Genomic DNA, 26,646 nt, shown 5'->3' with positions numbered 1-26,646 from the left:
TCATACATGCAGAATATGCAAACATTTGTATGTTAAATAATTGATGTATAGTTACATAACTTTGTAAGTTAAGTTGAATTACAGTACCAGTAAAAGTTATACTTTCTTAATAATTTTTTTTATTTAATAATTACTCCCAATTAAGGTTGACGACAGGCGGCCGAATGAAAAAAATAAGCCAAATCTTAAAGCTATATAAAATCTTATGCTCCGACCCCACGTTAGTGGGATGAGGCCAAGCCGTTGATGAAAATATGTGGAAACTGCTTTTACTAATCGAATGGGTTTTAATAACCCTTGTCTAGTTGTTTTGACAGTACCATCAACATTGTGTGAAGCATTAGTGTGTTTAGTAGAGGTGTGGGTGCCGATGCCCAAGTAAATAAAGAGTGTTCCCTCACTCTCATTTCTTTGAAAAGTCGTCGCGACGGCGTCACGTCGGCGTAGCGTCGGCAAGCGATGTCTACTTTTACACACGCGTCAAGCGTAGTAATTAAAAATGCTACTCCACCTTTATTTTGCTCAAGCAACCGTTAAAGTGTTTAGGATTAGCTTTCTAGGACGTCTTACAAAGCTCAATAGTTAATCCTAATTCTTGATTCTATATTTAATCTCTTTCACTGGATCGTAAATAATCGATATAACTTTGGACTTATTATAAAAGTGAACACGACAAAGGTTTAAAGTAAATTGTCAAAATTATAAAAAAAAAAACATAACGTAATGGAATTGTACTCATAGAGTCATGGTTCTATTAGACGCCATGTTATCTTAAGCCATTTTGTCGCATAAATAGGCTATTAGTAGGATATGATTTACGGAAAGATAATCCAGTTTTCATTTTTCAAATATAATTTAAGATGACACATATTTTAATTGCACTTGTATATCTAAGGATCTCTAGGTACTACTAACTCTAATATATAACTTAAAATGCTGTATACGAGGAACTGTCCATGGTAGTTCACTTTGTGCCATTATTTTCATTGCTTACCATTTTTTTGGTTAAAAGACGTACCGTAAAAGGAGACATTTTACGTCCATTGTTAAAAAATGCCTTATTGTATGTAAAAGGCGGAAACTAAGTTGTTGTGCGTTTGTATTTTTCCGAACGGTTCGCTTGTGCATATCTCTTGTTTACTTTGAAATGAAAGAATCTACAAAAAAACGTACAGTCGTACAAAAAATATATTTAAAAATATCTAATCAGTTCTCGTCTCAATTCAAAACATTATGCTATACATATCTATTTTCAGAATTCCTCTTTTTAAACATTTCAAGTATCTTAATCACCAAATAACTTCGTCATATTAGAAATTTTGTGAACCTATACTCATAACACAATAAACAAAGACATAATTTGCTTTGTTTGGTACATTTATAATGAATGACAGCAGAGTGACCTGATCTTAGATGTTGATCTTCATTCCATGGCTTCACTTCTTATTTGTCAAATAAAATATTCTTACCCTTATGTATATAACATGTTATTTATTTGTTACTAAATCATTGATATGAGATTACACTGCTAAAACACCTACGAGTATATAAAAATAAACTCATTTCCTCTCACTCTCATAACAAAAACAGAAGTATCGTTAAATTTCGTGGAATCTAAGCTTTCAGTATATGCACTAAAATTATATAGCAATAACTATAATAGAGTAAAACTCCACTATCTGCAAAGAGGTATTCAATCGATTACAGACGTCTCGCCGAGTTATCCTATTTAGATAAAGAAGCAGTATCTTTTAATGCAATGCTATTATTGCCCTACCCTCTCGTCAGACTATGCTATAGGAGTCGCAGTAATGGCCACCGAAAGAGCCCCCATTTGCTAAACGAAAAAGTTCACAATTGACAGTCTGGAGTTCCGAGATGGATCAATTCGTGATAAATGATTCGATTAGGTCGCGCATAGAGTGCCATAGAGTTTCGGCTGAATGCCGCTTAAAACTAGTGGTACATAGTCTTTTTAATATTTTTTATCTAGTAAGTTTCGCTAGCTTAAAAAATCTTTGTTTTGTAAAAGCAGCGAAAACTACCCTAAAACATGCACTGCAGTACCTAGCACTTACTGTTTTAGTCACATCAGTAGAGTGTAATTAAGGAACGTAGGAGTGACTCCTACGTTTTAACAGAATCAATTATTGGAAATCAGTGAAATGTCAGATGTGCACCGTATCAGTGTAATTGAAAAGGATAATGTTGTATAGTTTGGTGTTGCCGTGGGTGGTCTGTGGGCGGTAAACGCCCGCAGTATGTGAAGCGAGTGGGTGTCTCAAAGTTGACTGACCTTTCGTTTTTCATAACAAACTACAATTTGTTCAGATAACCGTGAATGAAAAAAGAAATCTTTTCGAATTGATATTTGGTTTGATTAAATTTTTATTTTTGGAATGTTGCCAGAAAATACTCTTAGATAATATAATTTTTGGAGAATTATTATAATTTTAAGGCAACTTGCATATATCTGTGAAGAAACTTTCGTTGCATGAAATGAAAATATATTTGCAATTAGTTGTTTATGAGTTTATTAAATTATAAAAAAATGTAGTTAGTATTTGTCTTTTGATTTCAGAGAATAGCTGAAACGAAGGTTTAGAATTAGACGAGTACAACACTTATATTGGCGTTCTTAAAAAATGATTACCAAGTTTATACAACACAACAACAATAAACAACTTTTTACAAAGAAATATTTCAATTCGTAGAAATTAATTCGTAAAAATATAAAATCCTAGACACAATTATAATGATATGTTATGTTATCTACTTGTTTGAATAATTGCAGGGTTGAAGGTTGTTTTTCTTTCAACAGGAATTTTTGGTCCGGGAGCCAGCGACAGATTTTCATGACCAATCCCCTCCCAATCGAAAATTCGTAAAATGCATAAAGGACTTATACTATGAATACTCGCGATCGTCAGCTGCGACTCCGTGGGTGGGGTGGGCAGTGGCAACCTCCCAAACATGAAGAAAAAAAAATTTTTCAGTCATTTCCTCCCAAATAAAAATTTACCTGGTGATCGTTTATATGCTACTATGAATGAAAATTAATGTCAGCTTGCTGTATCTCGGTGGAAAGTTTATCAGCTGGCATCTTGAAAGGTGTAACGCAACAGCATCTATGACCCACTGAAACTTATCAGCTGACGACTTTTCCCTTTACTTACAGCTAGCTGATTTTTTTTATTATTTACTAGAGTATTTTAACAATTCTCTGATAAATTTTCATCCAGGAGGAAATAACGTTTCTTAAGTATATTGTATATACTAGCGCGGATATTGTGACGACACACTTTACATTACACTAGCACAGCCAGCTGACGTATAATCCACCGTGTTATGGTCAGCTGACTATGTTTTTCTTTCAAAATACAACATAAACTATACTCTGATAAATTTTCAAATGAGAGGAAATGACTGAAAAATTTTTTTTCTTTCTACATGTTTGGGAGGCTGCCACTGCCCACCCCACCCACCTAGTCGCAGCTGACGGTCGCGAGTATTCATAGTATAAGTCCCTTATGCATTTTACGAAGTTTCGCTCGAGAGGAAATAATTGACAAAAAAATGCACCTGGCTCCCGGACCATTTATTCTGCGCAGGCACTGTCCCATACTACGAGTAATATAATTTTTTTTATATAATTCCGATCTAAGAACACTTGTTTAATTAGTTAAACCAACTTTAATCTGAGGATTTTCCTAATGAAATACGAAAATTCCCTCTTCATATAATAAAGAAATTTTCTTTATAAAATACGAAAATTCCCTCTTCATATAATAAAGAAATTTTCTTTATAAAATACTAGCTGTCGCCCGCGACTCCGTCCGCGCGGAATAAAAAAAAATAGAAAACGGGGTAAAAATTATCCTATGTCCGTTTCCTGGTTCTAAGCTACCTGCCCACCAATTTTCAGTCAAATCGATTCAGCCGTTCTTGAGTTATAAATAGTGTAACTAACACGACTTTCTTTTATATATATATAGATAGATGAGATTGTGTGTACTGGGTATTTTTCACACTTACTACGATTACAACCAATGAAATTATATTTATGAACTGCTAATAATGCTGATATTTTCGTCGAAAGGTTGCTGATTATTTTAAAAATAACTTAATTTGTAACTGGACAGTCTGAATATGTTGTTTTGTTTTTACTTTTATTTACATAGTAACGTAAACTGCTAAGTAGTAGTTAATAGTCTAAAATAAAGTGCCATTTTTGAGACCGGTTGTTACTAGCGACTTCGTACAAATTAATTATTTGTATTAGTAATGTAACTTAAGTGCCACTTAGCAACTAGTCGCGCAACTCTGGGTGACGTTATATAGCAGCTGCAGCCGTGCCACCGTATTTCAATTGGAGTATTTAAAAAAATACGGCGTAAAAGACGGTCGCGGTGTTTGCCGCTAAGTGAAAGTTAGATCTGAGTTTAAGTATTCTACTTTTTGAGGTCCTTCACCGTTGAATTCATCAAAAGCGGAAAATTACGCAAGAAATCAGAAGTGAAAAGTCCAAGTATTAAAATGTAACTATGTATATAGTATCCCTTTTTTAGAAAGAGCTATTTTTTACTTTATTCTATTTGATTAAACACATTTTGATGTAAAAAATTATGACGAATGAGGAACCTTAAGTTTTTAAAAGCCCGTTATTACATTTTTAATGAATCCGTTTGAGTTTTCCATAATGCACGAGGAGCGAGCTTCCTCATAATTCCGGCATACAACGAACCGTGAAATATAATTTGTCAACATCAAAGCAGTTGTTTTATATTTAAAATTCAATTGATTTACCATTTTTTAACAAAAATAAAAAATACCATTGTGAATTTGTTAGAGTAAATATTTATAAGTTTTTTTTTTCTATAAATTACAAGTTTAATTTAAGCTGTATTAATTTTACTGCAAATGTTGTTAGACATATTGAATATATAGGCATTAAAACCTATTTCTAATAAAAAATGGTATACATTGTAAAAAGGTTAGTTATAAATTCCGTGGTAAACGTAGTTACCGCTATTTATATTTTCATTAAAATATAACACACATATTTAAAGAATTTACTTAGATAAACATATGTTAAGTAAAGAAGTTCAATAATCCATATTACATACAAAAAGACTCATCCAAGTTACATTAATATCGGAGCAAATACTCTGATAGGATTACAGGAATGTCTTTGAAGGTATAGATTTATCCTTACGTTGGGAAAACCTTGCCGGCAGTTTTCTTTAAGCTAAATATTAAAGAATACTTTATATCCTAACATGTCAAATAATCTGAAATATATGTGCTGTTGAATTACTTTGAATATTTATTTTAAATTAGCTTTTACCCACGATTTCGTTCGCGCGGTATTAAAAAAACTTAGTAAGTAACCTGTGTGCGTCCCTCCAGGCGATGTTTTACATCTATTTGAGTTGAGAGATAAAAGATTTTCATCAATACAAATCCCAGCGTGATATAAAGTAACTACTGTAATATAAAATTTTATTAAATTTATATATGATGTATGAAAAGATTTCCGCGCGAATTAAGCCGTAAGTCGTCTAGTCGCAAATTGAGGCCGTTTTTATTGGTACAGCCGCGGTCGGCGGTCGGCGGTCTGTGGCCCGTGCAAATAGCCAAATGGAACTAACTAGTTATGATCTGCTTCCGCTACGTAAATATTTGCGAAGCGGCACGCGGGGCACATGTCAAAGGCTCCGGCCGGAGTATTGATCTGGAGAGGCCGCGCGGGGTTGGGCATAGGCGGGGGCGGGGTAAGCGGGGCGTGTGGGAGGGGGTCGCCGCTGCGTACTACGGAGGCTGACTTACGTAAGGGCGGATCGTCTGACACCCTGTCTGCCGGCGCTCGACGACGCTGATTAATAAAACAAGCGGCATATCGAAGGCTGGTGCAGCTCAACGCGAGATATCGCTGCTCTCATCTCTAATGAACTTCGTTTAAGCACACCCTCGCCTGTCTATCTTACACAGATCGTCGCATCTCCCTCGTTCGACGCTCAACTAGTTATAACTTGGGTAATGATTGGAAGACTTTGTTTTCTAGTTCGTTTTAATCTCACCAGATGTGGTGTTCTCGGATGCAAAGTTCATGATATAAATTACAAAATCAACATCTTTTTTACATTGACACTAATCGCATGATTTAATTACCAGCTTAATAATGATGTCATTAGTAGATTCGTTTCACTGAATTTAGGTGTAAGTACATATGAAACCCTTTACACTGGTTGATTAGTTAAGTGTTACATAGCCACGTAAGTGCATCCAAAGTCACGCACAAATATGAGGACACAAAGAAGTTAATATCTTAGTAAAAGGAAAGATTCCTTACTATCTTGGGAAAAATATAAAACGCTTACAAAATACTAAAGGAGTTTTTCATCGTTGCCCTTAAAGTTCAATCCTTTATTAAAGTAACAATGTTTTTTGGTCGCAGATGAAGTTTTCGAAAGTATTATAGCGTTTGTAAGAACAAACAGTTTTTAGTAGAAGCGAGGGGAAGCTTTAGCAAAATAAAGAATTAAATACCCACAAAAAGTTTTGACGCGGAAAGTTAGGAGAAACCATCGCGCAATTTTCTTAGAAAAAAATTCAAACAGGAAAGACATTAGTGTAAATGCTTTATTTTTAAATTTTTTATAAAAATTGCTTATTCAAATAAAGCAGGACAAAATTAAGAATGATTTTTATTTTTAAAATAAAATATTGGCTTGCATTTAATTTCTCACAATATTTCAGCGAAAAAACAGATTAGATATTTATTTTGGCATACTCAAACTCATAAAGAGTACACTTATAATAACTTATTAAGTTTTGCTATGGATACTAGTTTTACATGTTTGAACAATACATTTTGAAGTATAGAAGTTAAAGAGCTCTCAAAATAATAGACAACATCACAAAATCAGGTGAAATGTAAATATGTTACATTGAGTCGGCAGTTGTCCGCCGTCATCCGGCAGAGGGCGGTAGCGATGCTCACAGCTTTAGGGTTAAACCGATTACCGTAACGAGATCTTCCGAGATTCTCGTTTCAATTCGCTTTTCCTGTGTTTTTTTCTTGAAACGATCACGGTCTCGTAAAATAACGTGATATCTTTGTCAAGTTATTTACGAATTTTTATTGTTTTCTTTTTTGACGATATAAAATTGTTAGCAGCCAATGTTATCAAATTATTATAAATAGTAATTTAAATAATTTTCTATTAACAATTTGATTCATCATTTAGTTAGGTTAGGTTAGGTTAGATTAAATTCTTATTCTTTGTCGGTATAGAAGAATAGACAAGAAATATAATTGCATATTTTACGATATCTTGAATCCGAGAGCCGTGAGCCGACATTTGAAAACACCTGTCGTCAGCCGAGGAACATTTTAAATCATTTTAAATTCCAAAGTTCTGCCGATGACGGCCGAAATTCTGCCAACAATGGCGGCTAAACATTCCCTGATTGCTAATGAGCACATTGTGAAACAACTTGAATTAAACGAAACGGAATAAGGAAATAGCTTTTCAGTGACAGTGCGGCCTAACAAGGAGTATTCGTAGGGAACGAGAGTTGCTATGGTTTTTATAAATAGAATTTCATTAGCCGCTGATGAATGGAACTGACGTAATATGCGATAAAATATTTTTCAACCAAAGGACATTGAATAAGTTACTAATTCTTACGACAGAACAAACATTTGCATTATAATATCTACATATATAAAAGAAAGTCGTGTTAGTTACACTATTTATAACTCAAGATCGGTCGACCTGATTTAGCTGAAAATTGATGGGGAGGTAGCTTAGAACCAGGAAACGGACATAGGATAATTTTTACCCCGTTTTCTATTTTTTATTCCGCGCGGACGGAGTCGCGGGTAAAAGCTTGTTTATAATAGTTCACAAATTGTGAAATGTACAATATCATATTTATAACTCATTGTAGAATCTGTGGGTAAAATTTAATTTTTAACGCTTAAAATGAATTAGGGTCAGACAGGTCAGATGTCACAAAAGTCTACGATACAAAAGTCTACGAAGGTCTACGATACTCGTAGCGATAGTAGAGGTGAAAATAGATGAAGTATTAAAATAGATGTTAACGGTAGAGTACGTATTGAAATAGCAATTTAAATTAGAACGTAATGAAAGTCTTAAATTTAGTTGTATTAGTACACAATTTAAATGTAGCTTACAGTCAGATTTATAGGGTTTTTCATTAAACATTAATGCATAATTATATAATTATTATTTATAAGACTGTATCTAAAATCAAATTGGATAATTTCATTATAATACTAAGAAACGGGTAGAGATGGATTGGATTAATTATGAAAAGTGGTTGAGAGATCTTTGCAAGGGTGTAATAAGTTCAATATTGTAGGAGAGAGGCTGCGCTGTAAAGCTGTTGATTCCGTAAATATTTGGCCCTCACTGGAGCGCTTCCGATTGCTTCAATGTTTGCTCAGCCTCCTTTACATTTTATTTGTCAACACTCTACACAAACTGATCGCAAAGCTGATATATGCCTTTATTTTCTTGTTTGTACACAGTAAAAAAGTTTATAAGATAAAATTTTAATTTATGTTACTACTGTTCATTGTACATTTATAATGGCGACTGAGGATAATATTATTTTGTGCCATATGAGCCGCATTTCAAAAAAAAATCTTTGCTTTATAAAAGCAATTTCATACACACACTCTATATGACAATATTGTCTTATTATTATCTTAAAGATTTGCATGATCACTGTATTTTTCTCCAGGGGTGAATTTATGCCCTGAAAATGATTAAATGTTCATGCGAGGGTTAAATTTAAAAGCTTTACTAGATAATGCGAGTGCACTCTTGGCGTTACTTCATTTTACATTAATAAAGTGTCCACTTTTAAAAGCACTTGAACGTTAGAGGTAAATTAAAATTAATGGAGAAACATTTTCAATCGTGACCCGGCAAGCGGCGACACGACCCGGCCAGGTATCGCCCGGGTCGTTAATTAAATCGGTCTCTTCCAATCACAACAATGCCTATATAAATTTCGTCTGTCTGTAATATATAAGCAACGAACTGGAGATAAATATTAGGTCCTTACATATGAAATTGGCGTTTTTCGTACTGGCCACTTTAATCACGAATTTCTCCTCTTTGGTAAGGAATTCCAAATTCAAATTTGTACAGCTATAGACTCATGTATTTGTGGTTCGATGACCTTCATTCATTTATTTTTTTTCTTCTGTTTTTTTCTGTTTGCGTCACTCATTTTACAAAATGGAAAACTTAAAATATCGCATTATTTACGAGTACGAGTTCCGCCGTGGCACTAGTGCTGCGGAAACGACTCGAAGGGTGAATGATGTGTATGGCGGTCGTGTTGCAAAAGAAAACACAGTTCGTTTTTGGTTGCAACGTTTTCGTTCTGGAAATTTCGATCTGCAGAACAATCCCCGTGGACGGCCTGAGACTCAAGTTGATAATGAAGAGTTGAAGGCTATTGTGGAAGCGGATCTATCGCAAACCACGTCCGAGTTAGCTGCAGGCTGCGATGTTAGTGATAAAACTGTTTTAATTCACTTGAAGCAAATTGGGAAGATTAAAAAGCTTGAAAGGTGGGTACCTCACGAATTGAATGAAGCAAACCGGCAAACGCGCGTCGACTGTTGCGTTACATTACTAAACCGGCAAAATAATGAAGGTATTTTAAACCGAATCATTACCTGTGATGAAAAATGGGTTCTTTACGATAATCGGAAGCGCTCAGCGCAATGGTTGGATCCTGGCCAGCCAGCCAAATCCTGCCCCAAGCGAAAATTAACCCCAAAAAAGTTACTTGTAAGCGTTTGGTGGACTAGTGCCGGTATTGTTCATTACAGTTTTCTCAAATCTGGCCAGACTATTACGGCTGATGTCTATTGTCAGCAATTGCAAACCATGATGGAAAAGCTAGCGGCTAAACAACCTAGGCTGGTCAATCGCTCCACGCCACTGCTGCTTCACGACAACGCTAGACCACACACTGCGCAACAGACGGCTACTAAATTAGAAAAGCTTCAATTGGAAAGTCTAAGACATCCTCCGTACTCCCCGGACCTTGCTCCAACAGATTACCATTTTTTTCGAAATTTGGATAACTTCTTACAAGGGAAAAAATTCAACTCCGATGGGGCAGTCCAAATCGCCTTCAAAGATTTTATTGATTCCCGTCCGACTGGTTTTTTTAGTAAAGGGATCAATGAACTACCTATGAGATGTCAAAAGTGCATAGAAAATAATGGTTCATACTTTGATTAATTAAATATATTATATTAAAAAATATTCGACTTTTTGTTCCTCCCATACAAAACACCAATTTCATATGTAAGGACCTAATATTTACACATAAAACTGTGTAGAGTTCAGTTTCCTTCTTAAATAATCAGTTAGGAAATTCATGCCTCTCTCAAATAATTTGGGCACATAAATTATTTACACATTCCATTATATACACATACAAATTACCTTAAATTATTACACACATCAAAAAAGTTTGCAATGACTAGTTATAATTTATATACTTTTAAAATGTATTTTTATCATGTAAAAGCTTTTATTTCTATTTGAAATTAAAAAGTGTAAATTAACTATTTGTAGTGACCGCAAACTATTTTAGTTGTACGTATATACGATTTAATATAACATTTAAAGTTTCATTTCTACATCTAGACTCTTAATAATGTCATTTTTCTGTTTATGGTCCTCCGAGTGGGATAGATGTTAAAATCCCGTTTTCCAACAATGTTAGCCTCTAGGGAATAACAAATACTTCTCTTTACAATAGATTCGGGTCATCCTAGCTACACCCGTATGTCAATTTAATTACGAACCCTTTCGGTAATAAAATGAATTTGTCAGTATCCAGAATGACCGAGAATTTTTGTAAAAACAAGTCTTGTTAAAAAATCTTTCAAAAAAAGAATTTGCAAATAGTAAGGCGATAAGATTGTTTTAACTTGTTGTGTTGAAAATATATTAAAAGAATATAATTATTGTTACAGAGTCAAGAACTGGGCTTTAAAGTTCGGCGTCGACTTATGGGAGTTCGGCCGCCATTTTACAAAGATGAATCAAATACAAAATGTAAGTAATCTTTTATATCAATATTATAATAAGTACAATATAATAGCCTTAGTTTAGACCAACTGGCGCTATCGTTGGATGGATAAGCTATAAAAACGCATAGAGTTGCTCCCTTTCATCCTGGCGCGACCTAATTCCGAAGGGGAGTTGTCCCTCTCCCCCTATCCCGACCTCCCTCATGTCAAATGTACGCGGGACACACCATAGTCTGTACACCCACCAGTAGTATAATTAACAGCTCTTATTGCGGTTGTCGTGTTCATGATTTCACAGATTATTATAGGATAGAGAAATAACTGAAATAATCTAAGTGAGTTATCGTTAAGACCAAAATCCCTCTATAAAATATATATATTGTTATATCTGTTTTGTAAAAGATAATAAGAAGGATGATTATATGTTTTATACACGGATTTCGGTCATGAAAACAAACAGTTAGACTAATTCTATATTTTATTATATTAATAAGATGTACCTTTTTTAAATATAATTTACATAGATACATTTACATCATAACACACATACATATAAATTAATAATTCAATTATATATATCGGCGTGACCATCTTATTAAATTATCTCATTGTTGAAATTAATTAAATAACTCTTGTAAATACGTTATTACAATCGATTAATTGATTAAAACTTCATTTATTGTAATTTTTAGATTAATTTACAGACGATTACTAAATTCAAACACTTTATTGTAAGTCTCATGAGGGTATAAATAAGAATGTTCCGGCGGCACAGGGGCAGTCTCAGTACGACCGCCGGAGTGTTCAGAGCTCTTCAAGGAGGCAAAAACTCTGCTGAGAAATATAAGGATATTCATCAAAGGCTGCGTTTCATTTAAGGATGAGCAATGCTAAAAATGATGTTAGTGGTGCTACCACCACTGACGTTGTGTGTTTTTCAAACACTTCGGGCGGTGCTCATCCGACATCAGAAGTGGGATTACAAGAGCTTTCAGCCCACGAATTCACTTCGGTAGCTCATCCGCCGCCTGATGAAGTAGAACAAAATTCTCAGCGATGATGGAGATGATGCAGAAGATGTCGGAACGTTTGTGCGCTCCACCCGCAGAAACAAAAGTCAAGATCAATGATATCTACCTCCCATCGTTTGATCCGGATACAAACGTCGGTGTACGAGAGCGGTGCCAGCACATAGATCAGATAATCAAAGCTTATAACCTTAATGATTTAGACATCCGGATGAAGATGTGTAGCCTGTTGAAAGGACGCGTCAAAATGTGGGTAGATGATTGAATGGTGACCACTTTTAAATGGGTGAACATTTGACCGTATCGGCGGTGAATGAATCAACCCAGAATGAATTAACCCAAGAAGGTGATACTGTTTTAAATCAACCTCCTCCATCAACCTCTCGAGAAATATGCTGATCAACAAAATAAAATTGTAAGTACACATTTTTATTACTATTAAACTACTACTATAAATCCATAACAATAAAACTCTGAGGAATCTACGAGACCCTCCGAGATATCTACGAGACCCTCCGAGATATCTACGAGACCCTACGAGATATCTACGAGCCCCTACGAGACCCTACGAGACCCTACGAGAATCTACGACACTCTCCGAGACATCTACGAGACACTATGAAAAATCTACGAGACCAATGTTCAGAAAATTCATAGTCATAACATTCATGATTGTTTGTTTAGTAATTAATTTGCAACATACATTGTTGATTAACAATAGGTTACTGATTAGTGACAAGTTGCTTACAGATAGCGAACTCAGAGAAATACTCTTCAATGATTACAGGTGAACAAACAGGTTTCTACGAGGCTGGTGCAGAGCGCGCACCGCCTGTCAGCATGGCCGTATCGGCGTGACCATCTTATTAAATTATCTCATTGTTGAAATTAATTAAATAACTCTCTTAAATACGTTATTACAATCGATTAATTGATTAAAACTTCATTTATTGTAATTTTTAGATTAATTTACAGACGCTTACTAAATTCAAACACTTTATTGTAAGTCTCATGAGGGTATAAATAAGAATGTTCCGGCGGCACAGGGGCAGTCTCAGTACGACCGCCGGAGTGTTCAGAGCTCTTCAAGGAGGCAAAAACTCTGCTGAGAAATATAAGGATATTCATCAAAGGCTGCGTTTCATTTAAGGATGAGCAATGCTAAAAATGATGTTAGTGGTGCTACCACCACTGACGTTGTGTGTTTTTCAAACACTTCGGGCGGTGCTCATCCGACATATACATTATTCAACCTAATAATTATGTTTTGCAGTAATTTAGGAAAACAATATAATTATATATCACATGTGCGTCTAGTAAATATTCATGTATTCACAAGTATAACTCTGAGCGTTATATAAAACTTTTACAAGCTCTACCAGCAAATACTATGTTCTGCAGTAAACATTTTAATAACATGTAAATACTGAAAACTTTCGTATATGTCTATATACAAATAGCTAATTACATTTTGCTTTTTCGATTTTATAATTTTTGTAATATTTATATTAAAAATTAGCGAAGATTATTTTGTTCATGTGAATATGGCCCTATTGATGATATATGGACCAAGTCGCAACCTAGTTCAATTTGAGACTAGGTTGAGGTGTCGCGGGACTGTAGAACCCCTTATACAAGTCTCCACTAGTATTGTCGGAGGCCAAGGCCCACATTTCGTCACTGCGCCTAGTTATAACTTTACCAAAGATATAAAACCTATTATGGGGTCGGCACAAGCGCTATACACCAAGTCACTTTCTAGACAAAAAATTACTTCTGTATTTTTCCACATCATGACGAGGTATTACGAGGAATATAAATTCCTAGTTAGGCTATAGTTAGAGATTTAGTATATCTTTTATACCATTATATAAATTACTTAAATTGGAGAGGTATAAAGGTCTGCTTCAAGTGGCCTTCATATTAAGTCACTACAATATGCACTTTCTGCTGGTAAACAACTGCAGTATTATGTAACGTGTTTATGCAATCAAAAGTGTTGATAGCATAAATATTATTAGTACTATTTAGTATTGTATCATTGTTCTGGTACTAAAAATACTTACGGTAGAGCAGAGAAGGTTCATAGTGCGCCACCGGCTCTCTATCCTGGGTTCTACGTTTGATCTCGGGCCATTTCATTACGATTGTCTTCATGTCGTTTCGGTTTCTTCACGTTGGTTTAAGACGGTCACTTCTTCTTGTTCTATACACAACGGTTTTGTTTTTAATATGAAATCTTTATAAAATTTGTCAATTATCTGCTTGCTTTGTTCTATCTTTTGATATTTAATAAGAATAAATTAGATTCAAAATGTAACCCGGGACTGGCTTAATGTAAAATTCCATAATTATTAAATTAATTGTATTTTTATACGATGAGAAATATACATTTCTCACGTGTGTAAATAATTCCTCGAGCTGTTTCTTCGACATTTTAAGCATCGCAACAACCTTTTAAGTCAAGGGTCGGTAATCCTTTTTTATAAGTCAACATTTAAATGTCGTTTGAAACAAATATTTTCGTTTGTCAAAGAAAATTTTGATTTTGAAGAACACACAATGTTAATGTTTCCGTAGCATCTGTTTAGAGATTATCTAATATGCATTTAAATAAATGCTATGGTTGTTATCTGTATCAAATTGATGTAAATAATAATAATTTTAGTAAGCTATGGTAATGCTTAAGTTAAAAAAAGAAATACATTAAATATTTCTTGTCTATCAACTGACTAAAATTAAGCACTTATTCGCAAACCTTTGTGTACTTACAAGTTAAAAAGAAATACCGCTTTTCAAAAACATGAAATTTTATTTTTACTACGGTAAGAAAAATATTTCATAAGTTATAGCGACGAAGTTTACATAAACCGTTTTCGAGCTTACCACATTCGCTATTTTAATTAATGTAAGATGGGCGCTAAAGCTCCATCTCGCGGCGCCTGCGATTAGCGTGCACAGATTAATTGATGTAAAAACAGAATAATGGAAAAAATTGCTTAAATCTTTTAATATTTAACATCAAAAATTAAACTAATTGGTAACATGTTTTAAATAAAATATAACCTTATTAACAAAGCCCGTAACTGCTACCCAATAACATTTTATTTTCTCCCTGTTGATTAAGTATTTAGACATCTCAATCTTTTATATATATATTTTTTTCGATAGAGGCTATTCCGAGGACTCCAAGTCTTCATGACATTAAAGAATTTTTTAACAGTATTACTAAAAACAAGAAAGTAATATTATTATTTCTGCAAGTTACATGGTAAATATATTGAAATGTACTTGATCTTTAGTTCAGAATACATATAATGGGCAGGGTGGCGGAACCGGGGTGGTAAGTCTACCCTTTATTTAATATCGACGCGTAAGAAATGTCGACTAGACGTTTTTGTGAATTTCCTCCGGCTTTGGAAATTCATTGTATTGACATTGCTGATTATTAGATTGGGGATAATCGGATTACAGCGTTTTTATTGAGACATTTCTAAATATTATTTTGTAAATGAATTTTTAACTTTATTTAAGGAATATCATCTTGTTTTTTTTTTTAAATAAGGACATCGTAAAGGTATCTAGTCGAACATAGACTTACCAACTCACTAGCTATATAAAAGTAAGTACGTACTTAAGTAGTGTAATTTACCCAAGCCTAATGGATATCGCCATCTGTTGACTGCAATTTAAAACAAAAGAAATTAATTTTTATCACGTATTATTTAAAAACTCTCTTATGTATTAATTTAGAATTTTATTATTACGTCCAAGGTATGTGTTTTGTACCGATGTAACGATACTCGGAGAAAGAAAACGAATCGATTGACACTTCACTCGTCAAAATCGGCTTAGTCGTTTAGGTTTTACACCGTCACAGTGGAATTTTCCTTACATACGAACGAAAAACATAACCAGTCAGACAGTCGGGTAGTGAAAATGTTTATCTCCTATGCGTTCCAAAATTGCTGGATAAATTTTGATGAATTTTAATATATTAGAGATCCATTACACACTTGATATAAGCCTGTGGGGTTCTGGTCTCAAAAAAATAAAAAAATGAAATGCTTTGTTTTTCACTGGTGATAGTATTTTGAGTGTTTAAAGAATAAATGGCGGTTGTTTATTTGAAAAATACTTGTCAGGCATCAGTTGGCAGCAAGCTCGGCTCTCGAGTGAATGTTCGAGGTCAACTCTACAAATTGACCTCGGCCTCTGCTAAGATGTTAAGAATACGTTTTGAGGTAAAAATATAAATTTCAATTTAAGCAGCACAACTAGAATGTCAAAGAAATAAGATAAACATTTAAAACTGATTTAGGTAAGTGTTATAAAAACGTGATTGGAAATATATTTTATTAATATTAGACAAAATGTAAAATTACATAAATATTTTTTTAGTTGTAAAGTTGGTCATGATATATCAGCGTATCAGCCTTGTGCCACTTGAACACAAAGACTGTGACCTAAACCGTTAAAGCCTTGAGCATAGAACAGAAGAGAATGAAATTGGGTTAAACTGTATCGGAGCGGACTTGTAGAGACGCGACGGCGCGGCGCGGCGTCCGGCCGCGGACAATGAAAACAGACTTTAAGCCTTCATTTTGAAACTCTTGGACCCTGAAAGGTTTTGATTAACTGATTTATATGACTACACTATTTGTTAGTTTTATATTGATACTTTTATAAAAGTGTACAGGGTATTTGAGAAGCCCAGTTATTAAACAGTTAGTTTCAACTGCGATTTGCGGGCACTATTTTGAAACAAATAAAATATTAAGTAGGTTGGATAGAAAAAAAGGTATTTTAGATAGGTGGCTGTAGTAAAAATCAACCATGTAATTTTAAATTAATTCTTTTTATAACCCTTGTCATAACAGTTCACACAAAAAAATCTTTAGCTGTTCTTAATTTGGTCCATTACGACTAAGTTACGTTATAAATGGACGTCATCCAAGAAGTTTCATTGATTTTACGATAATTTTTTGAAGATCCAAATGTAAGCCAATCGGCTGAAATTATGATTGTTGTTTATGGTCCTGACACTGCAACTGCTAATTATAAGAAATTTTGATTTGGTTCATACTGTCACAAATGTTCGATGTTAAAATTTCAGCTCGCACAGGATGGGTCTTAGTCAAAAAAATCGATAAAATCACAGAGTAAATGGAAAAACATGACAAAATTTTCATAAAAATAATAATTAACATTTAATCAACTTAATACTATTTAATAAATAGGTGTTTAAGAAATACTCTTAACTGTAGTTTCAAACTAGAATTATATTAGTATGAATTTAATTCCTTCAGTTGTTGAATTATAACTAGAGTCAATCAATTTGGAATTCAGAGCCGGCTCGCCGACTTCGCAAAGTTCTATCGGCCGTCACACTTAACGCGCCCCATTTAATTAATTTACGCAAAATATTTAAAACTCTAAAACTACGCTATCAGCGACAGTTATTGTAATAACTGACAATCGATTCGAAAGGAAACAAACGAAAGTATCTTTTCAAACAAAGTAAATTAATTAGTCATCTATATATATATAAAAGAAAGTTGTGTTAGTTACACCATTTATAACTCAAGAACGGCTGAATCGATTTGACTGAAAATTGGTGGGCAGGTAGCTTAGAACCAGGAAACGGACATAGGATAATTTTACCCCATTTTCTGTTTTTTATTCCGCGCGGACGGAGTCGCGGGTAAAAGCTAGTTACTAATAATTACTGTCTTGTGGCTTCCTATTTATGTACTTTGATACAGTAATGTACATCTATAAGTACAGATTCGTTTAACGTATTTTTGATATTCGAAATCCAATCTTATTCTACAAAAAGGTCCACTGGATTGCATTACTAAAAGACATTTATTTGATGTAATTTAATTGATACGGAACAAATGTTATGCCAATATAATTGTATTAGATCGTATCGTATCGGACTCGGGCGAATCTCCTTTCTACCCTTTTCCCTAAATGTTTTTTGCGGGCAAATGGAATTTTCTTGTGATCACGCACAACAGCGGGGGGAATGGGACGATGGGGCTTGGAAAAACAAGAAACTACAAACTACTTTTTATCCTATACAAATTACTACAAAACTAATGAATTTCATTACTTTTTAAATTAATAAATAAAAATCAATTTAAATATAACCATGTATAGTACAGTAAAAGAAAATATTGAAATAAACAGAACTTTGTCTACTTTATCTATTCTTTTATTGTAATGTATATATCTAACTATGTTGCCAGCTACCTGTACCTTACAAGAATAATTTTAGTGCAATTAGCTTATATGTATTATTATATAACGCGTGCCACACAACGGTGTGGCGTATGCATAATTATAAAAATAACTTATATAATCAAAACACAATGTTTAATCATAAAGCTCGAGTGTAGTGTTGACATACGAAGCGGCTTAAATTAACTGGCTTAATTGAATTTAGATTCGTCGCTGGGCGGTGGCAGGGCGGCCCCGCGGCTTGCCTCACGCTACGTCCAGTTTCCCGCGCGGCTTGCAGCTGCGGCTGAGGGATGGTGTTATGCAATCATCGCTAGCCGTGTCCAACTAATAACTTTTTTTTAATTGATATATCACTATCCTATACCTACAATTCTGGCAAAACTATACATTTGATACATTTTTATTTTTTGAATTTAAAAATGTTATTCTTTGATATCCTTTTCTCTATCCTTAATGTTATCTTTAAGATTAAAGTGATTGAGGCGCCCTTACGGCAGGGCTTATATATTTTTATTCACGGTATAATTTTATTTATATAGAGGGTTGCGCTTTGAATACTAAAAATAGAACCTAATACTATTTATAATGTAACCGCCCAATGAGGAATTGTTAAGTCCGCGAGGCGTAAACTCGCCGTAAGTAGACACGATCCGAATTTCAATAACAAAGCAGCTCGAAGCTATACCAAATAATTTGGCTGACAGCGTACGTTGAATTCAGTACGGGTACGTTCCATTTTTAAATTTGACAAGCCTCGGCCGCGCGCCCGCCTTCCCGCGCCGCCATTTTGGAACCAAACAAGTTTCCAACTAACGGTGTCACGAGGATAGCATCGGATCAATACGACAGCCACTAAACTATTATATAGTGTATTAATAGCATTAAGAAGTAAATAAAATTTGATACATTTTCTTCCTAAAATAAATTATCTTTAATAATATTGCGATGGATGCTTGTGTTTTTAATGTTTATTTACTATTTTTAAAGATTTTCTGCATTTTTTGGGTTACAATTCTCGTTTTTCCTATAAGATCATTACAAGAACAAAGAATAAATTAGAAGATAGGTGGCATGCTATACCTAGTTTATTTATTCACTTTAATTATAAAAACGAATAAAACATATTCCAAAGTCATCCATTAGTATCAATAGTGTTCAAAACAAGAAATAAAGTCTCGTGCCCTGCTGGAGTGAATGGTTCACGTAAATATTTCACGATGCTATCGCAGCATGTTATATAACACAGATGTGATTCACAAATGCAGAGCTATTCGCGAATTATGCCCGCTTCATGAATCAGCCTTTATCTGATTTAATTTTAGACTAAAATGAAATAATGACGTTTATCGAATTAATCGATTCTGAAAACTTGAAATAAACGCTTTTAAATATTCCGCAGTACCATTGCACAACTAGTGATCTGTGAAAACTCAAACTAAAAATGACGTATAAATAATAAATTATAATGTTGTGCAGAAATACCACGAGGCCAACGTGGATGTGGTGCGCAAAGACGGGCTGCTACTGGTGCGAGAGCTGGCCGCCGAGGTCAAGAACCATTTGGATTTTAAAATTAACGCAGTAATGGTAAGTACAAATAAATATCCCTGGTTTTACTTATTCAGTTATCGAAGAAACTTAAAAATATTAAAATTATATAATATAAAATAAATTATTAAATATTTAAAATTCTCTCGTTACTTTTATTCAAATTATGGACTTTAATTTTATTTTTATTAAAATACATATATACCTACAGCAAATCAAATAATTGTAAACATTCGTTTACTCTGTTTATAAGAACCATAAAAAATTATCTTAAGCAAATATAGATTCCTTTTTTATGAAACAAATTCTAAGCTATCTGAAAAATAAGAAAATCTATTTATACACGTCTAAAATAAGAAGTACGGGCGACAACAAGAGGTCAACTAGTAGTCAACAGCGCCCTCGTGTCCGGCGCGGGGCACCACTCGGGACGAGTGCCGCGACGACGCTCCAATGCGTCACTATGAATAAAAATTACTAACCATTGGTTTCCACTGACCAAACGCCCAAACACATAGAGTTATCCCACTCATTATCTTTGAAAAAAAATGAGACAAAAATAGTCTTTTGGTGGAAATCCTCGGTAAGATTTAAAACAGTGCCACAAAATTTATATTAAGAAGACATCCTGTGATGTAGTTTAATTTCATAATTACTGCTTATTGCAGTTGAAGTCAACAATTAACAGCAATAGTTTGTTCATAAACTAATTCTATCTCTATCACAATAGAGCCAGCGCAGAAGTGGTTAAGTCCGTCCCTGCTTCGCTGAGCTGGCTTCCCTTTATTTTGGTCAAAACTTTTATTTTTGTTGTTATTATAAAATTGGGTTTTTTATATGTGTGGACTTAAATGTTTTCTTTTCTTTATTTTTCAATGGAGCAAAAGTACTGTAACGATGATTATTTCATTTAAAGTTTATATACCGATAATATTTAGCAGTACTTCACTATTTATTCCAGTCCATTGGCGGTAACACACTTCTTGTCTTCCTTAGTGCCATTTTAGCGAAGCTTTCTTATCTGGTTGCCTATCGCAGTTAAAAATATTTCGATTTTGTGAATATGTTATATATTTATTCCAATTCAATGAATAATCTACTTACGTTTGAAATAATAAATGTCTTTTGACTACAAAATGGGGATTTGAAATTTCCCTCACGCATCGGTTCATTGGATTGTTGACATAAATTCTCACTCCTTGAGGAAATTGTTTTAAACATCAATTTCTTATAGCTACGTTATTTTTGCTTCGTTTTAATATTATATCAAAAAGATGGTTTAAAATAATAATTGTACTAAGACATATAATAAGCATCAAGATGCCCAATGCTACGAAGACGCATCTAACTGTATTAAAGGTTTCGTACTAAACGTGGGTTTCTTAAACCCAGATCTCCCTTTAAAACATTGCTATATCCGTTTTGTCAAAGATACAGGAATAACAATGTGTCTTATATAGAGATTTTGGACTCAGAAACCCACCGTAAGAAAAAAATACATAGAAAAGATTTTTCTGCTAATGTATTTACATGAAAGTTTTATTATATACTAGCTGTCGCCCGCGACTCCGTCCGCGCGCAGTTAAAAAATGGGGGGGGGGGGGTTATGAAAAATAGATGTTGGATTTCTCAGACCTAGTGAATATGCTCACAAAATTTCATGAGAATCGGTCAAGCCGTTTCGGAGGAGTATGGCAACGAAAACTGTGACACGAGAATTTTATATATTAGATATATTATATTTGAATCTGTCGAACAGTTAAATTAAATTTAAACCTACATACAAATATTCTTTGTATGCATTTTAACATAAGAACTCAATATCATAATTCTGCATTAGATCTACATGCAGATTATTAAAAAAAATTGCAGAACTTGTGCTTTCAGCGTTCATTGTGCATTACCATATTTCGCAATGGCCAACTAACATCGATAGAACTCGACCACGCCCTCTATCGTCTCTCATACTGCTCATATTAGAAATACTTTGGATTCTCACAACTAAGGCGACTGTAACCCGCACTTACAATTCAATGCAGACTTCACAATTTTCTTGAAAATAACTCTTTGTTAAACTTCAAACGGATATCGAATCAGATTTTTTCTTACTTGACTCTCATTTCATTGGTATAAGGAAAGGTTTGGATTAACCATCGTCATTATATAAAAATATTAATGTTGGAACTTCGCTGAAATGTTTTAGATTGGTTCTAGTAACTTTAAGAAACCTTGTAAAATTTTCATTATAATAAAACTTATAAACAAACATCATACTGATATTTATATAAACGTAACAAGTATTTCTTAAAGAGCAATTTGTTAGCTTCAATAACACTTTTGATGTTCAAGCACCGCTGAGTTGTTCATCAGGATTTATGTGGTAGCGAGATTGTGAAAGGCAAGTCGTATAACGTCTTAGTCCATGGGGGGCATGTCGTAGCACGGGGTATGGGGGCGCGTGATTGTACGATCGGAGCAACTTCCCGAATGCTATTTGCGGTTTTTGTTCGAACTCCGACATTCCCCTTTTCTATATAAAAGTTCTATTGTGTTCGATTCGCTCTTCGCCCTCTCTAATGAAGGCCTGTAGGATTCAATTAACCAGAGGGATTGGAATGTTTCGCGATTTGCACTCCGCTACGCAATTTCATCAACGCGCCTCCATCCGATGTTTTACCTTATAACAAATTACTTGAAATGAAGTGCAGCCACTGAGAGCTGTCAAAAGTTTGTTTACAATTCCACTGATTCAATTCACTCAGGTTAATGAATGTAATAGCTATTCAATTTATTATACAAATGAACTAAATCTTTAAAAGGTAACAGTTATTTTACATTACATTACATCGTTTTGGAAAATAAGATAATAAAATTTTATCAAAATCGGTGAAATATTTGTTAAAAAATATAAATTTTCAGATAACTGTTTGTAGTTTTGTTTTTAACACCTTAGCTGCGGCAAGTAAAATCTTAAACCTTCGTCTGGTGCGGCGGCGGGCCAAAGTGTGCCCCCAATGATTTTTCCGCCAGTGCGTGGCAGGCCTTTCTCGACCCACCAGCATAAGGTTAGATTAAATCGCTATAACTTTGCGAAAACATAATATAGGTGTGTACTTTTTGGACTGTTAGAAAAACCTTGAACCCACCTTCTTTAGAGTTGATTCGCCCCGGGATCTGCCAAACAGGAAATGAGAAATGAACCAGGGAAAGTGGCGGGTCGATACCGACCAGCACCGCACTAGAAAGTATTTTTAGTAGTGATGGAAAGACAAAAATAAAGAGATATCGAAAATAAAATAGAATTGTAGAAAAGAAATGAAAAATAGTTTATTTAATTATTTATTTATGCTTGTCTTTAAAACATTTCGCACAAAGATTTTGTGTGCACATCCTATTTTTTATTTTTCTTGAAGGAAAATATCTATTTTTTTCTTGAAGGAAAATATCTATTTTTTTTCTTGAAGGAAAATATTTCCTCACTGCTGTCACTATCACTTTTATCTGCCTCGCGAATTAGTTTATTTTCCAAAATTTGTATTTTTCTTTTGTTTCCTGCCATCGTGCGTCGTTAATTTTACGAAAAGAAAAAACGCGACGTACAGTTCAGTGAGATGGTTCAACACTAACTAGCGAAGCGGGGCGCTCCGTGCGGTATCGGGTCGCCAACCGCCTGTTGGGACGGCGGGCCGCGATAGACCCCTGCCGCACCGAGTTGATATTTTTCACCGTCAGTGCGTGGTAGGCCGATAAAGGCCTGCCGTGATTTTTTAAGAGATAATCGTTCCGCACCAGTGAGAGGGACATAGTTTTCTTCGTCCGCACCAGCTGAAATTCCGCGGCAGGTCGATCTAGGCCTGATCCGCAGTGAACGTGTTAATTAACAATATTATCTCTCATGTAAACCGAAACTTATCTGTAACGGAATTAATTTTGTACAAAAACACACGTTGTTTGCTTACGGCGCAGCCATGTTACATCGAGTATTTTAAAGAAAAAACTATTTCTTCGGTATTCGGTTTGATCTCGGAATGTATCTCTACTTAGATATTAAATCCATCAATAAAATATTACATGGTGAGTGCACTATTACAATGAATATTGTATTTACATCAATTTTACTCATATTGTACATGGCAATGTTTAGATGAAGGGATGGATGGATGGATGGATATTTGTTTGATGGTATCTCGGGAATGGTTGTAAAATTCGAATTGTAAAAAAAAAAATATATAATAATAATTTTTAATTTATTTTTCAACTTCATTTTCAAAATTATAAATAGTGGTTTCTTTACTTTTGTCACTAAATGTAACATCAATTTAATAATATGGGGAAGGGATTGGCTTCTGAAACACAGGGATTCAGGAGTTCCATAGTATATGAATGTTACAATAAAGCAGTTATTTTTTATTATTAAAAAAAATGGTTCAATCGATCTTATGAAATTTGGCACAGATGTAGAATATTGTCACATTATTAAGTTTTTGTTTTAATTCCGCGCAGACAGAGTCGCGGTCGACAGCTAGTATCCGACGCTTCCAATGACAACGACGGAAGCCATAGCTTATACTTCTTACTTTCATTCTATTTATGATTAAATAGGATTATAGTTTTATGTAAGAGAGTTCTTGGGAAATATGATACATTGTGAATAATTCGAATTATAAATTATAAGTTCTTAATGTTACATTTACGCTTATTATTTTCTACTCCTTACTATAACATCAAAAATGTTACGACCAATCTCATAAAAAGTGTTCCTTATGAATTCTTACACCTGAAAATAATTTTGTTGATTATTTATACTCACCTTTCCTTTCCTTTTATTTGCTATCACTATCAATTTATAATAAAAAAAAAATAAATAAAAAAAATTAAGGCTCATATTTATAGCTGGAGGATTATTCAAGCTTGTTACCGTAATGCGTAAAATGGCGTGTATCAAAGCTTATTTCCTTTATGTTGGAGCATACCTTAAATTCCTTCGTTTGACTGCAAGAACTTCTAACAAAATTCATGTGAAATTAGTCGAGCTCGCTACATCTCTGTGTCGCCGTGCGAGTAGAGGGCTAGGGGGGGGGGGGGGGGTTCGCGCCAATTGAGCTATAAATCATAACGTTATTATAGATAGCTGAGACGATATGAGCACCGCCTATGTACACCTTCAATATCATCTATCTCTTACAATTTCAAATTATATTAAACTTTGAAACCTCCACCTTTAATACATTTGAACAGATATAAAGTTTAAAGTTATAAGTCAGTGTAGTTGCAAGATTTACCACCTGATCAATTTTATAAGCATTTTCCATTCCTCTAAGCGATGTATAACATATAATTTAATTATATATTAGTTAATATCGCTCTGACTGTTATGTCTGTCTGTATTTTACTCATAATTATTAAAGGAATATATAGTTCTCTCACATCTTAAATCAACAATATTGTTTATCGTAGGCTAACATCGTAAAATTTCCTCGCTGCAAACACAAATAACTGTTACAAAGAGACGATGATACGGTTTTTTCAGATGTCATTTTAGATATCGTGTGTTCGGGTATTATATTTTTATATGTAACGATTATTTCCCGAATGAAATCGGCCGGAAATCGCTTAATACACATATTGTGGTATGCCGCATTTAATAGGTTCAATTAACGCGAACGGAAACAGCGAAATGTAGTTTTGAATACGAAATGGTATCGTTATATTCAAGCCACACGTTTAAAACACAGATCCGTTTGTACAAAAATAAAATTTTCTAAACTATCTATAAAGTTTTTGAACAACAAAAATTACACTATACAATTTTATTATAATTAAGACTTTATTAATTATTCACTTAATAAACTTTTTAAAGACAATTTAAAAACGAATTCAAAACATGTTTGATTTCTAAGTAAGAAAACATGAGCTACGTCAATGCAAACTTGTCACGTTTTATCGTTCGAGAAAAGAAGGATAACATCGGTAAAGTGAAGACATACAAAAATATTTGAACAAGTTCTAATATTGCAAAATCGTCACGTGGCACGAAAATCAAATTAAAAGTACTTTTCGTTATACAAAAGGCTTTTGTAGCTCATTTTGCTAGCGCGGAATTTACCTCTAAAGTTATACCCACTTACTTAAAAGTTACTTTTTCTGTCCACCCTAATTGTTTATCTTCTTAAAAACTAAGCAAATGTAATTAGTAATTCGAAATATACATAAAATAGTTTTTCTAGGTTACTTTTCCTTTGTGATCGATTTATATATCAAAATAAAATGAAATGCTAATATACTTCACGACTTGAACATAAATAAGCCGACAAAAACTTGATAATAAACCTGTCGCATCTTGTTTGTACATAATAAATGTCAGTCGAGGCGCACATTTTACTTGACGCGTCGTAATGCGATGATTACACGAAATGTGAGTGACGTGTTTGCGTAACACAATAGCCTTTGACGGCGAACTTTACGACAAGAACAACAATCTAAACGTCAGGAGAGTGCCGTGGGATGTACAGCCTGAGGTGACGTAGGTTTGTTGAACCTCCGTTGAGTGCAAGGCGCACCGCCAAATTCCAAAGGCTCGCCGCAAGAGAGAAACCTTAGTGTTAGGAGAAGGAGGGGAAGGGAGCTTGCACTTGCTCGACCCTAATGTCGCCATCAGCAAATTGCGAAACAACAGTTGCTTCTGACAACAACTTTCTCATATATTTTCATTATTGGTTT

The 26,646-nt window shown here is 34.1% G+C and overlaps 1 protein-coding gene across 2 annotated transcripts in view; it reads left to right on the top strand.

Annotated features, from left to right (window-relative positions):
* LOC106709316 (voltage-dependent calcium channel subunit alpha-2/delta-3) overlaps positions 1-26,646 on the top strand; it is a 48,739-nt gene that overhangs the window by 703 nt on the left and 21,390 nt on the right. For both annotated transcript variants that reach the window (XM_014501097.2, XM_014501096.2), the window contains exons 2-3: positions 11,045-11,126; positions 19,855-19,965. In XM_014501097.2, coding sequence (XP_014356583.1) covers positions 11,045-11,126; positions 19,855-19,965 — 193 coding nt within the window. The remainder of the gene's footprint in view (positions 1-11,044; positions 11,127-19,854; positions 19,966-26,646) is intronic.

Source organism: Papilio machaon, chromosome 2 (genome assembly GCF_912999745.1).
Source record: "Papilio machaon chromosome 2, ilPapMach1.1, whole genome shotgun sequence".
In the NCBI taxonomy this organism is placed as follows: Eukaryota; Metazoa; Arthropoda; class Insecta; order Lepidoptera; family Papilionidae; genus Papilio; species Papilio machaon.
Note: the sequence above shows the minus strand (reverse complement) of the source record. Positions and strands in the feature narration are given on the sequence as shown.